The sequence below is a fragment of the Podarcis cretensis genome (genome assembly GCF_951804945.1).
Source record: "Podarcis cretensis genome assembly, chromosome: 8".
Taxonomy (NCBI): domain Eukaryota; kingdom Metazoa; phylum Chordata; class Lepidosauria; order Squamata; family Lacertidae; genus Podarcis; species Podarcis cretensis.
Window position 1 is genome coordinate 42,559,839 of NC_137177.1, and position 14,886 is coordinate 42,574,724.

Consider the following 14,886-nt stretch of genomic DNA (forward strand, 5'->3'; position numbering starts at 1 on the left):
TATTACTTGACAGCAGAGGCTTTCTATAGCCTCCTATGCAGGCTGTGTTTGAAGGACGGGTGAGGAGGTGATAACTTGCAATGAAGGCTACCAAATCTTAAAGCCTTTAAATTTGCCTTGAACAAAGTTAGGCCTCAAAGCCTGCCGATCACCTTCTCCTCAGGCTTAGGGAAATAAAATTTCACCACATAAATTCCTGCCAGCTGTGCATAAGAGCCCTGTCAGTTTATTATTATTACTTAAAGGAAGCAACCTTCAACTGTCTCTGCAAAGCAAATGGTGGGACTGGAGGACCCACATTAAGGCAACTTTTGGGAGGGCCTCAGTGCCACAGCCTTTGAGCTGGACACTCCTTGCCTGCTGAGTGAAGGTGACCAGGAGACAGATGTTCCAGGGCAGGAAAGAGGGAAGGCCTCCCTCCTCTGAGGGGAAAAGGGCCAGAGGAAGGTGTTGAAGGAAATTGCAGATAAAAGCTTGATATTTATTAACAATGAGAATGGAAAGGAAGGGCATAAGAGAAAGAAACATGTGACTCAGGGGCAGGACCTGGATTAAGACTTTTAGAGGTCCTAATCACTGAAAAGATTACAGTGCCCTTCTCTTTCTAATTCAAAATGAAAACCATTTAAAAGAGGGGAGGAGTGTGTTGTGGAAGGCTAGCAAATGGCTCTCTCACAATGGCTACCTCAATGCTTTTTTAAAAAATCAAATAATTTCAAAAGAAAACCCTCATTTTGTGTAGGTTTTGCTGGTGTTTTGGTGTGATGCATATGCATTGTTCACTTACTTATTTAAGATACCTGTATGAAATGCATTTCAAAGTATAAGTATAGGAACACAGAATAAAAACCACCAACCAAGAAATAAAATACACAATAATGCATCATAAAATTAATACAGCAACTAAAAGCAAAGCTTAAAGTGCCTTCTCAGATGTGCAATAAAAACATTTAAAATAATCAAAACCACTGTTAAAGTGTTTAAACCAAAATAACACTGGAAACCACTTCATTTCACACTACACTCAGCTGCCCCACAAGCAAAGTTTTTGGGTGACAGATAGGAGACCCAACCCTCAACAAGTCCCCTAGTGGCCAGGTGCAAAATTGGGGAGGCTTCTGCACCTTTAATAGATGCATAGCACAATTTCAGCTTGCCTGCTGAAATTCCCTTTTGCATCTGCCCCCCCCCCATGCTGTTAGATTTCAGCTTTTCCCCCCATGCCCCCTGCATCCCTGACCATTGGCAAGGTTGTCTGGGGCTGATGGGTGTTGGAACCCAGCATCTGGAGGGCAAAATCTGGAGCTGCCCCCACCCCTGCTATAAACTAATGCAAGTGCTGTCCAATTGTGAAATGCCATCCTAAGCATGTTTACTCTGAAGTAAGGCTCATAGTTCTGCCTTACAGGATCTGCCTGCAAGCAGGTATAAGATCCCAGCCTTATAGCTTCATTTGGGGGCTGTTTCGCTCACAGAAGCAATGAGGTTTTTTACTTCTGCAGAGAATTGAGAGCCAGTATTGGGTAGTGGTAGCCTAACCCACCTCACAGGGTTGTTGTGAGGATGAAATGAGGAGAGGGAGAACGAACCACTTGCACCACCTTGAGTTCCTTGGTGCAAAAGGCAGGATATAAATGCAACAGAACTTTAAAAACAAAAACAAAAAACGGCTGCAGCTTTAAACAAGTAAAGATTTCAAAATAATGGGATCTGTGCCCAGGTGACAAAAACCGGCAGGTAACTAGCGAGAGAGGGAAGGGCTGAACACAAGATATTGAGGAAGGAAGTCTTGCGAGCGAATATATCCTGGGGGCGTCCACTGTGCCTTTAGAAACGAATTGTAGCAGGAGTGCTGCATTCCACTTGCTGATAAAAGACTCCTAAAAAAAAAAAACCCCTCAGAAAGCAGGTTAAGGCACTTCCTGGAGTCAGAATTAAAACTGAGGGAGGAGGAGAAAAGGGAGTTTCCCTTCTGATCTCTCTTTCTCTCCCAGTCAGGAGCAAACACCAACCCACACCAATCAGGTAAGCTCAGCCAGGCGTTGATTTCTCCCTAGGTCCCTCCCCTATACCTTTTCCAAAGGCCCAATGGCCTTGCCCCTTTGGGAGATTGACTAGGGTCACATGGTCTCACTCATGGGCAGGTAACTTAGGAAGAAGAGGAGAAGAAAAAGATTTTTTCCCCCTCCTTGATTAACCAAAGCTGGGTTTCCTGCCATGATGTCAGAAGGAGCTTGCTAATTTCATCCCCCAGTCTGACCTAGGAAGAGAAGCACCTCATCAAGGCAGGTACAACTGCAAAACAGAATCTCTCCTTAAATAATTTATTTTGGTCTTAGCTACCTCTCCCTGCCCCCCTTCCCCATAGTTCTGGCTCTTCTAATATTGTCCTTTTTAATCTCCACTTTGATCACTTGGAGGAAAGGGGCAGCCCTTTATTTGTGGGGGTTTGTGTTGGGTTTGTTTTATACTCGATCTCTCTCTCTCTTTCTCTCCCTTATTTTTTTCCCTTTGTTTTGTTGTTCTTTTGTTTTTTACCTCTGCTTTTGATTGTAGCTGTTTCCCCCCCTGTGGTCATGACGGCTGCTTCTCCGCACAGTGACTCTCTGGTGGTCTTGTTTGGGGCAACAGCTGGTGCATATGGGGCTAAGCTGGGTTCCGATGAAAGGGAACTAATTCTCTTGGTGTGGCAAGTTGTGGATCTACACAGCAAGAAGGTATGGCTTCCCAAACTCTTGGTACAAAGTTGGGTGACGTGCAAAAAGGAAATGAGAAAACAGCAAATGCAGACCTACCCAAACTTGCCTGAGAGTAACATTCCCTCTCCCCCCCCCCCCACTCCAAAGCTGAGAAGGGCTAAGTATCCCTCTTCTCCAAAAATCTCTGTAGGTGGGGGAGCAACTTAAATAGTTTGACCACCTACATACATACACATACGCACTCTTATGAAATGGGGAACTCACTTGCTTCAAAATTGTCGTTAAAATTGATTGATGGAGGGGAAAATCTAGACTACAAAAGTGTTATCTTCCCCACTCCAGCTAATTTTTATCTGTTAGGCTTTAAATGCCAAAAGCTTTTGCTTCTTCTAGAAGTTGAGCCTTTTCCTCATTTGGGGTATTTGGTGTGTGTTGTGTATTTTTTTATTTTATTTTAAATCAGGCCTGCATGTTGCTTCTGGGACCTATCGCTTTATATGGGAATCAAACCCAGGGAGGGGGACTTTCTGTGTGCATTAAGAGCAACTTGGTCAAATCTCATTCCCTCCCCGCCTTCATTCTTGCACCCTGTGTCATACATTAACAGCTATTTAAAAAGCAAAAAAGCTGCCCAGTTGTCAATATGGCTGAGCCCCTTAATGAGAGTGTTGCAGGGTGACCTGTTTGCCCATGAAAACCAGCCAGTTCTGATGGGATAAACATAACTCCTCTCATCAGGATTATATAAGAATTGCAGCCAAGTCCCTTTTTCAGGGGAAGGGAGCAAGTCTCCCGAGGAAGAGAGCAACCAAGGAGTGAACAGAATCTTGGATTTTGTGAAATTGGCAAAATCTAACCTTTTTAAAGAAATTATAAGGCAGATTCCCTTAAACCATTGTGCTTTTCTTTTAACACACATGCATGTGTGCACACCACCCTGTTCCATTTTCTTACTTTTTCTTCTCCCTCCAACCTCCCCCCCCCATTCCCACTTTGTTAAATATTTTCAGGTAGGGACCCTGCACAAATGCTTGGTGAAGGCCGACAATTTGGAGCTGAGCGATGAATGTGGAGAGGTGACAGGCTTAACCCCTGAAGGCCTGAGCAAAGCTGAGCCACTGGATCGAGTTCTCCAGCAGGTGAGGGAAGCTGAGGGTTAATGTTAATGCAGAGAGCAGGATTCTGACTGATGCAACAAGGCAAATAGACTTGCTTTTGACTTTCGCTTTGAAATCCGCTCCGCAGACCAGTTATTCACAGCAGCAATATTGCAAGCATGGTTTGCCCTGCGAGTAAGGCCTGCTCTGTTTATTCACCACATGCTTGCACATTTCTGATTATCGTCTCCAGTGACTTCTAGCTGAACGATGACAAGTATTGAATCTGGTGCTGTTAATAACCAGAGTGTTCGCCATGAGAGCCAGGAAGTCCCAGATTGTAATTTCTCCTTTGCCTTGAACTCCCTAAATGGCCTTAGACTATCTGTACCCCCACCCCAAAAAAGAACCACTACGCTTATGTGTTAACACACTCTGAAATCTCGAATGTGGTGTCTAAATGCAAAGTATAATGTTGACTATAACCTGAAGTTATAACCTGAAGTTGACTATAACCTGCAGTGGCTCATTCAAGCATGTCACTCGGTGCTTAATGTTGCCCTCATCCAGGGACAAATGTGAATTCGCCATGGGAATTTGTGTATGGGTGACATATTCTGGCAGCTTTGGTTTTGAAAGCCTCTTGACAAAAGTCCAGTAGCACACAGGTCTAAAACAATCACAGATTGCTTGTACAGCCAGGTTAGCCCTCTTAATGCAATGTGGTAAGGCTGTTCCTATGGGATTTGGGCAGTGATGTAGTCAGGACATGACACTTTAAATGCTGATCTACTTGTCCAGTAAAAAATAAAATAAAGAAAACAATAAATGATGGAGCCTCAAGAGCCTCTTTCCCCCAAATACCAAAGAGAAATTGAATAGAGAAATATTTAAATAGGATCCCTAATGGGGTTCAGGTGAAACTGAGGATGATGGGGGGGGGAATTATTCTGAATATGGTAAAAAGACAGAAAGTTCTCACCAAAAGGGCCGTGCCTATACACAACTTGGATAGCAAGCCAAACTGGTTTGTCTTAATGTAATAAGTTAGGGAAAACAACTGGTAACCCTGAGGGTAGGGGGGCCGGAGTATGTTGTCTTTTAAGCAGTCCCACCATTAGCCCATTGCCATGAAGAAACACTTCACATGAGGGAAAGGAAGGGGTGTTTTAAGGGGATAGTTGTCTTTAGAAATACTTGAATGTGCCCTTCACAGCTTCTGCAAAGCCAGTGAGGTGCAGGGGGCCAGAGTATAGCTCTCTGTCTGGGGAGATGACTCCCACCACCACAAAGTTCACTGGGTGACCTTGGGCCACACGCTTTCTCTTAGGCTGACCTGGGAGCTAGTTATTACAGGGCTGGTGTGAAGGTAAAAGTGGGTGGGAAAGCTTTGCATGCTACCCTGAACTCCGGGGATGAAACTTTGGATAAAACTGTATTGGGGGGGGGGTACTCTGTCCCTGAGTGCAGAATTGGCTGTCCTCCATATGTTGTGGACTATCAACTCTCACCAGCCTGCTATGCTGGCTGGGGCTGGTAGGAGTTGGTAACCCCAAACATGTGTAGGGCACCAGGTTGAGGAAGGCTGATATATAATACTTTATGTATTCTTTTAAGCAGTTCTGTAAAGGAAAGGTAGACTGAAGGGCAGGGAGTTTGCCCACAGATTCAGATTTACTCAACGAGTTCTGTGGGATTTGAACATGGATGTAACTATCTAGCTCTGTGTTCTTACATTTTCATCCCACCTTTCTCCAACCTCGAGGCCCAATGCAGCATACATGGAGGTCCTGGGTAGTCTCCCATCCATGCCCTAGCCAGATCCAGACCTGCTTAACTTCAGCAAGGTGGTGGCCAAACTCATATATGTTCTCCACGCAGGGACAGTTTTCCATCTAGGGGGAAAGGCTTGGGGCATTAAGACTTTTTTTCGTCCTGAAATTAGTTGTATATGGAGTTCACGAGTGGTACAGTTCTGTGCATTCTCTCCCCGCACCCTCCCCAGGACCCAGCAAAACTGCAGCATCATGTACTGTCCTTTCTGTATGTTGCTGTTAATGTGGGGAGAGAGTTCGTTGGTTCACTTTTCAAAACATGCAAAGGTGTTTTGCCTTTACTTTTTCATATATGTATGTGTTTTATGCTTTTGAGCAACCTGGAGTCAAATGGAAAAATACAACGCCATAGCTTTTTTTGGAATGTATGGAACTGGTTCTTCATATCTCATTAGAATTGCTGGTTGAGTGTGTTTGTGGGGAAAACTTGCTTAGGCTGTGGAACAGGTTAGTGTGTTGCCACTTCTGGTGACAGGGATCAGCCCAGTAAGTAATGAGCAATGTATTTCGGTGTTGCTGTGATTTTGCCCTACATTGAATCATCCTTAGTTTTAATTATGAGTACAGCAGACTCTGGGTAGGGCAGGGGGAATGAAGTATTTTTGCAAAAGAAATCATTAGGCGTGGTGTATCCTCCCCCCCTTCTCTTCTCTTCGCTCTCCCCGGGTAGATTTCATGCAAGACCAGTTAAGACTGTAAAGTGACTTTTCAGTAGTTTGGAAATAGCTCTGAGACAAACGTTACGTACTGCAAGTTCAATCTTGTCCTTCGTCTTGCAACCAAAGACATCTGGAACAGCTTAGCTAAGTACACTTTGTTGTTCATCTTTTTTTAAAAAAGTGACACTCTATAATTATGCTCAATACTTCTATGTGATTGTATCCTATCACCACAAATTGCAAGTTAGATGTAGCTACTGCAGCACATGCACAGAGGACATGCTGCTGCCTCTGTCTAGGTGTGGTCGATGCTTCTTGGTCAAATGAAGGAGGGTGCCTTGGGTGAGGCAGAGAATTTTGAGTTAAAGGATATCCACCTGTAACTCTCGCTGGTTCTTAGAAATCTGGGCTCTGTATCTTGTCCTGTTTTAAGACACAGCAATTTGAACATTTATTTGAACTAAGGAATCTTCTAGTCCTCAAGACACGAAAGCATGGTTTCAGTGTTCCATCAATGCTGCAATTCAGATATGTGGTGCATTTCAGCCCACGCTAGTTCCTGTTGGTCCATGCAGTTGATGGAACCAGGACTGCCCATTTGGTTCCCCATAGTGACTTATCCTCCGATTATTTATAGAAGAAACCTTGTAATATTCCAATCCTCAATGTCCCACCACTACCAACCCTCTCTCTTGCTGTCACATCTTGCTGAAAGTTCTGCTCCTCCTCCTTAAAGCCTTTTGTTTACTCTGTGGTCACTGGTCTTCCACCAACTTTAAAAGCCAGAAGGGTGTGTTCTTGTTAAGAGAAATACTAGAAAAGGCATCTTGTAGGACAACTTGCCTTATCAATTACGAAATGTACCTTGGCAGCTGTGGTGTGTGAAATGGCCTTGCAGCATGCACATACATTTGCAAGTGTATGACAGATAAGTTGTGCCCACACCCCACTCTTAGGTTTAACTTATAAAGGCTCTGAAGAGGAAGTTGAATCCTGAAAAACAGCAAATCAAGGAAAACTAAATTGGTGCCATTTCCTAAACACACACACACACACACACACACACACACATACACACACACACGAAGCCAAAAACGGGCAGTGTGATTTACCCCCCCCCAAAAAAATAGGGATTATGCCTGCTAAAGTGGGGCAGTTGGGCTGTTTGTGTGCTGGGGAAAAGTGGGGGCTACAGTACAGTGGTACCTCAGGTTAAGTACTTAATTCGTTCCGGAGGTCTGTACTTAACCTGAAACTGTTCTTAACCTTGAAGCACCACTTTAGCTAATGGGGCCTCCTGCTGTTGCCGTGCCGCTGGAGCACGATTTCTGTTCTCTTCCTGAAGCAATGTAACCCAAGGTATGTAACCCAAGGTACCACTGTATTGAACTTGGGGAGTTGCCACTGAGCCCACACCCTTTAAAATTGCAGAAATAAGATGGAATGGCAAGGAGATTGTTACTTTTGAGCTAACTACATATAAATATATTCACTCCCAGTGATTTAAAACATTCTGTTAAGTATCCTGTGCAATTGAGGTTCAGAAGTTCTGTCTTGCTTAGCAGAACTTACAAAGCTGTCTTATCAGAACACAGATCCATCTGGTAGTGGCAGAAGAACTCTGGGATTTTGGACAGGGATCTTCCCCAGAATTCTCTGGAGTTGCTAGGGATTGAACCTGGGACCGTGTCCGTGCATAGCAGATGCTCTGCCACTGAGCTGTGGCTCTTCCCAGATTTGAGCAGGGAAGCAAGAAAGATTTCAGTAGATGGGGGTGAGAATCCCAGCAAGATTTGAAAGTCTTGTCCTTCAAACTCTAGCCAAGATTAAATTGCAAAAAGCAGCACAGTTTCGGAGCATATGTTGTGGCTGCTTTTCATAGGCAGAGCTGTTGGCTCACACCAAAGGCTCATCTAGTATAGCAACCTCCTTCCCACACTACAGTGGCCAATTCCATGCCTCTGGGATACCCGCTAGCAGGACATCAAGAAGGCAAGAGCCCTTTCTTGTTGTTGCTTTCCAGCAACTAGTATTTGGGAGCACACTGCTCTTGAATTTGGAGGTTTTGTTTGGCTATCATGACTAACAGCCACTGGTAAGCACATTTCCAGGTGGATAAAGAGAATGCCCTTTTAAATACATCTAAGCTACCAGCTGTCACCAATAAAGTGCAACAGGTAATTCCTGCTCTGTAATTCAACCTCCCTCAACCTGGTGCTCTCTAGATGTTTTGGGTTATGACTCCCATCAGGGGCAGTCAGAACATCTGGGAGGGACACTAGGTTGAGAAAAGCTGTCATAATTACATGAAAGTCATCCGCTCAGGAAAATCACCCTCTGCTTCTTTTGAAAATGCAAAAGGATGCTTGTGTCACATTGCAATCCACGGTTCAGTGTGACATGCACACTCATAAAGGTCTCCACGGCCATCATTTGAACTTGAGCCATCAGACAATGCTAAAACAATGCTGATAGTAGAGACGGAGCTAGTTGCAACTGGCAGGTTGCTGGTGTTTGCTGCAGGAATCTTTACCCAATATCCAGGAAGGCCAAAATGAGGAGTTGACACATGCCTGGAAAATATGCAAATATAGAGCAGCAGTTGACTAACCTGAACCCAGATGTTGTTGATCTACAAAGCCCATGAATTCAGAACATTGACCATGCTGTCTGAGGTTGATGGGAGTTTGCCCAATGACATCTAGACAGCATTGTTTCCTTTCTCTTTCTCTTTGTCTTGACCTTCTTATAGAAAATAGCACTGTTTTAGAGTCAGAAGATTAGCAACCTGTTTGAAGCACGGGAAGCCGCCTTGATCCTGAGTTGGTCCATTAGCCCATCTTTCTTAGGTCAATTCCAGACAACCTGCTTATTGAGCAGTAATCAAACTCCCATCAACCCCAGCCAGCATGGCCAATGAACAAGTTTTCCAGCAACAGTTTCTGTGTGCTTGAGTCCACTCTTTCCCCATGCACATTAAGTTGTATCCAATTACATTCTACTCAAAGTTTACCCATTGAAATTCATTGACCTTAGTCCTGCCCATCAATTCCAACAGGTCTACTCTGAGTAAAACATAGTTGGAGACAGCCCATTGATGGTACACAAATATAACATGCTCACAATATGAGTGATTGTGAGCTTTAGAAGTCTTTATTCTAGCTCAAACTTTTATTGATAGTTCTCTTTGCTTAGTCCTGATTTAAACTCTCGAGTTGCAGGGCTAGCTTTGCATTATCTTATTTTGTTTAAAAAAAAATCTGAGTCCTTGAAGATCAAAGGGAACCTTCACATAGCTGAAAAGCCATGTGCATAGCTTGTTCAGTATGGATCTAAGTATTTGGTTAAGTCCACAGGGACAATTGCTTATAGCTGCTGCAGCAAACACAAGGTAAGGTCTTTGACATGTGTAGACACTGATAGCTCTGTCTGAAAGCCCTCTGGCAGGGATATTTGCTTCTTTTTGTCTAACTTGGAAGCAACCTGGATGAATAGGCTGATCTCCTGGGGGGCATATTTTACACCTCTCTTATCTCCTCTGTCTCACTCATTCTATTCGTAGATTGCAAGAAGAAGTGTGTGAAACACGAATGGCATCATCAGTTTTTCTTTTGGCCTTTGTCCCTCATTTGTTGTAGGGGATCCAGGTCCCAATTTCCTTAATAGTGTACACCATGCATGTTTCATAAGCAAATGTATATAGGTGATGCCTACAAGGAACTAAAATATTTCCTTCCATCTGTTATGAGGCTGGATGCATTGCCATTTGGTTATCTGTTGTTGTAATATGGTGTTCCATGCTTTGTGTCCTGAGCTACTGCTATCCTTGAGTATGTGAAAGATGACTCTTGGCTCAAGAGAGTGCAGGAAAAAGTGCACAACATTTTGTGATATTTGTTGGGTCAATATTTCCCTGCTTCACAGCCAGAGGTGTGTCATAATCAATGTCTAAGTGCCAATCAAAGGCCGTTCAGACATCTTTTTATTGTGTGTTTGTGATGTTTTGTGCTAATTATGATATTGGGGCCATTACATGTGATCTCGCTTTCAATACTATATGTTTGAGATAGTTTGGTTTTCTGTCAATTCATACCTTGTAGATTCCTGCTGAAATTCTGCATATATTTTTTTCTTGAATGTGCTGCGCTGGTGGGTTTTCTTCTCACTTTTGTTGTGCTATAATGCCTCTCTGGACAGCAATAATGCAGCAGTATTCAGGAAGCATGATGTGCAGACAGTCCAGTATAAATCCCTCACTAATGTATTCTTATTGCATCAATGACATGTTGCAGAATATACCTGCAAACAAATTGGAGGGGCGCTAAGTCTTGTCTCTTAGTTGCTGTATTTGATAATACATTCTGCACGCATCCCCTTCATGATAGCCTTGAATCGATGTCTTATTTCCCCTGACAACTACACTTCTTTGAGCTTGGAATTCTAATGGAGATTCTAATGCATTCTGACCCCAGGGCACCTCCACACAACAGTAATGGACTCAGTACTGCTCATTCATATAAGGCAGAGGTTTTCACCCTTTTTGAGTCCATGGCTCCCTTGACCCACCCCATTCTTTCTGCAGCACCCCTGTGGGGCTCAAGAGCCTAGTTATGACACCCCTTGCCTGCAGAGCTGGCAGCCTCTTGTCCTTTTTCAGACACCCTCCCTACTGTTGCCCCTAGTCTCTGAGCTGCCCCCGCCCCGCCCCACCCCACCCCAAAGAGAGGTGCCTCCTCATATTGCCACACAGGAGCCTTGGAAGAGGATGCCCCCAGCCTTAGTGGCCCAATGGAGACTGGCTAAAGGTGAATGTGAGGCGAACACCTTACCTTGGGAGGCAGCAGCGGGCGCTGCAGGGCCAGCATGGTGAAAAGGCTTCCCTTCAGCACCGGGCACTGAGCTCCCAGGCAGGCCTTGTACACAGCAAGCACAAGAAAAGCCAACACAACTCCTGCCTGCCCAGTCTGTCCATTCCCAACAGCAAGGGTTGGCGGACTGGCTGGCTGGGCTATCTTGCCTGCTTGCTTGCTTACTCTGAGGCTACCTCAGCTCCTGGCAACCAGCACCCCCTGGCCAGCCATAGAGGCACCATTCACTTGTGGCCAGGGCTGCTGCAACAAACAGCTGTGCAAGCCTTTGGGCAGCAGAAACACAAGAGGGCATCAGAGGAGGGAGGGAAAGAAAAAAAGAGAGATACAGAGACCAGTGTTGCCTGCAGCACCCCTGAACATCATTCAAGGCACCCCAGGGTGCCATGGGTCGAAAACCACTAATATAAGACCCTGTCAGCACTATACATTTAAATCAGCATCATACCACTGTAAACAGTCATGGTTTCCCTCAAAGAATCCTGGGAACTGTAATTTAAGGTACTGGTGTTAGGAGACCCCTATTCCCCTCCCAGAGATATAGTTCTTAGACTAGCTTAACAGTCAATCAGTCTTCTCAGGGAACTTGGAAATGTTCCATAAGGGGAACAGGAGGCTCCTAACAACACTCAGCACCAATTCAGATAGGAAATCTTGCTGGTTGGTTTGGTGCTGCACTTGTTCTAGATTACCACCATAATTGTTTTTTCAAGAAGAAACTTGTATCTAATTTAGTAACTGCATAATAATACAGGAGCAAAGGAAAGTTTTCTGCAATGCTTAAAGGGAGCCTTGAGGGTGCTCAGGTCCTGGTTCTTGGTATGTGTCAGAATACAAGGACCTTTTTCCATTTGTGAAATTCTGGCAGGCATGATGCTTCCATCAGCAGATGGAATCTGTCTTTATTCTTTCAGACTAGTTTGGTTCCTGGTGTATTTGCTCTTTGCAGGGGAAAACAAATTTCAAAATATGGTCTCTTCTTCCAATGCCTAGTGGGAACTTTTCTTCATTTAAATTGCAAGGAACGTCATGTTTCCTTTGATATTCTGAAAAGGCACTGGTAATACATAAATTAACATGCTGGAAGGCAGGTCATTTAACAAACTAAAATTATTCAGCTGGTTGACAGGCTTGTTATTACTTTGCTTTTTTTATTGGTCTTCTTACCTGCCTTTTACCACAAGGTCCCAGGGTGTGTTGCCACAATATAAAAATGCAACATTAAAATCAGTTGAAAGTTGCTGGAGGAAAAATGCAGTCCAGGAAGGCTGTAATCCCTTAAAATATCTAGAGAATGTGATTTTGGGGGTACCTTATTTATTTAACAAGACTGATATACCATGTAATCAACCATAACTTCTAAGAGGTTTCCATAAAACGGTAGAAAATATTCATAAGAAAACACTGATGATAAAATAAAACTTTAAAAGCAAATAGACTTAAAATTTATGAAAAGACGGGTGAAATCACCAGTTTCAAAACAAATATTCATAAGCAAATCACATGTGTAAGTAGGTTTGCCTAAACAAATATGTTTTTAGCAAGCACTGGAGGCGCCTGCCTAAAATCTGTGGGAGGGGTATTCCAGAGAGTAGGTGCTGCTGCTACACGGAAGGATCGATTCCTTGCAGGTGCAGAATGATCATTATGTTGGTTCCATAGATCAAATGGGCAAATGTCGGATGAGGTGATCCATCAAGTAAACAGGTCCCAAGCTTTATATATAAACAGTAACACCTTGCATTTGGCCCTGTAAGGGAACTCGTGGTGGTAAAGCACTCTGGGTGAATGCAGCGCAGTGCCATGCACGAAATGACAGTTCAGGAAAGCTCTTAAGAGCAGGGCCTAGGCTGACTTTGGTGGATTCATGTCTGGTCCTGCAGATGAGTGAGAGGCGTTGGCTCTTGGTAGCCAAAGAACAGAGGCACCACTTTTCTCAACATCTGTAGTCGAGTGAAGTCAGCAGAAAATGGGCTGCATGTTTTCAACTTAAAAAAATAAAAGAGGGGGGCGGAAAGGACACAAGGGAAGATTACAGCCATAAGATTCCTTCAGTCTGATTAACAGGTTGCAATTTTGTTTCAGGGGAAACCTGTTCTGCAGCCTTTTCCTCCTTTCTCTACCACCCCCCCCCCACCCCACCTTCGCCATTTGATGGCAAGGGGCGTGTCCCTGTTCTACCTCTTTATATGGCCTTGCAAACCATCTTGATTTTATTCCACTTTTTTAAAAAAGGGGGGGAAGGAGTGCAGAAGGGATTATTGCAATAACGCACCAGGGGTGGAGGTTGGGAGTATTTCTGTCTCATTGCAGGAGTTTTCCTTTCTTTGATATGCACCTTTGGCCCCATCTGAAAAAGTGATCAGGAAAGCTGATTCAGCAGGATTCCTTCCAATTTGAAGAATTAATTTGGTGTGGACGAAAATGCTGTTTAGCCACTCCTCTGCAGTGTATTGAGGACTGAGACCTGCCTGTGTGTTTGTGTGTGTAAAAGTACTACAGTGGTACCTCGGGTTACAGACGCTTCAGGTTACAGACTCCACTAACCCAGAAATATTACCTCAGGTTAAGAACTTTGCTTCAGGATGAGAACAGAAATCGTGTGGCGGCGGCACGGCAGCAGTGGGAGGCCCCATTAGCTAAAGTGGTACCTCAGGTTAAGAACGGACCTCCGGAACAAATTAAGTTCATAACCAGAGGTACCACTGCATACAAAAGTAGCATGTACATTTGTTGCTCCACCCACTTTTGCCTCTGGCCCCGCCCACCACTTGCATGTGTTCCATGAAAGGTTTGCACAGAAGAAAATGCTGACCACATGGGCTGGGAAAGATTCCCCACTCCTGCTCTCCCCACCCCCTTTTTCTTTTGCCTAAAATGTTCCCCTGCCCTTTAGAAGCAGTGACAGAAAGCACAGGGATTTGCCACCAGCTGCATATTTAATACATTGCATGCCTTTAAAATGCAAACCAAGCCTGCAAGTTGCTAGGGTAAACTTTGGTTTTGCTGCAGAAGCGGATGCAGGTCTGGTGGTGGGTGGGAGGTATTAACGGTCCCTCACCAACATGCCTGTCAGGTGTTTACCTTTTCTTTGGAGCCAGCCAGTGTTTCTTCCACAGGGCATGTGGAACTGAAATGCCACTGGACTTGGGGTTTGAAGGAGCTTGGTTCTATTTCCTTCTCTGATTTAACTGGGTGTCAGTCAACACTTGTCAGGTGTTCATCTGTGGTGGTTGATTGTCGCTGAGACGGATAGTGGCAAAACGTCCTGTGCTGGTCCTACCCCAGGCTCTCCCTCCCTCCGCAGCCCTCAATCTGCATGAACTAAGTCCAAAGGCTGCATAGAATTACCGTATTTTTTGCACCATAACACTCACTTTTTTCCTCCTAGAAAGTAAGGTGAAATGTCTGTGCGTGTTATGGAGGGAATGCCTACGGGTGGCATGCCTACGGATTTTCCTCCTCTAAAAACTACATGTGTGTTATGGTCGGGTGCGTGTTATAGAGCGAAAAATACGGTAGGTCAAGGTCTGTAGGTTCTTTCTCTGTCTCCCACCTCATTGTAGCAGATCAGGGAGGGTGCATTAATTATATGGGTGTGCTGGATTTTGACTGACAGATTTGCTTGGTTGCACTTATATGCCAGTTTTCTGCCAAGGCACCTGAGGCTATTTACAATATTAGGATAAACAAATTATACAAAATATTCTCAGGGCAACTTCAGGAGC

At 44.4% G+C, this 14,886-nt stretch overlaps 1 protein-coding gene across 3 annotated transcripts in view; it reads left to right on the forward strand.

Annotated features, from left to right (window-relative positions):
* The first annotated feature begins 2,143 nt into the window (after window positions 1-2,143).
* Window positions 2,144-14,886, forward strand: part of ESRP2 (epithelial splicing regulatory protein 2) — a 62,394-nt gene continuing 49,651 nt past the window's right edge. Inside the window, exons 1-3 of one of the 3 annotated variants that reach the window (XM_079988281.1) lie at window positions 2,144-2,285; window positions 2,557-2,717; window positions 3,710-3,838. In XM_079988281.1, the coding sequence (XP_079844407.1) occupies window positions 2,577-2,717; window positions 3,710-3,838 (270 nt within the window). In that variant the 5' untranslated portion in view covers window positions 2,144-2,285; window positions 2,557-2,576. Of the gene's footprint in view, window positions 2,290-2,556; window positions 2,718-3,709; window positions 3,839-14,886 lie in introns of all 3 variants that reach the window. The other 2 variants (XM_079988282.1, XM_079988280.1) reach the window with 2 other exon arrangements.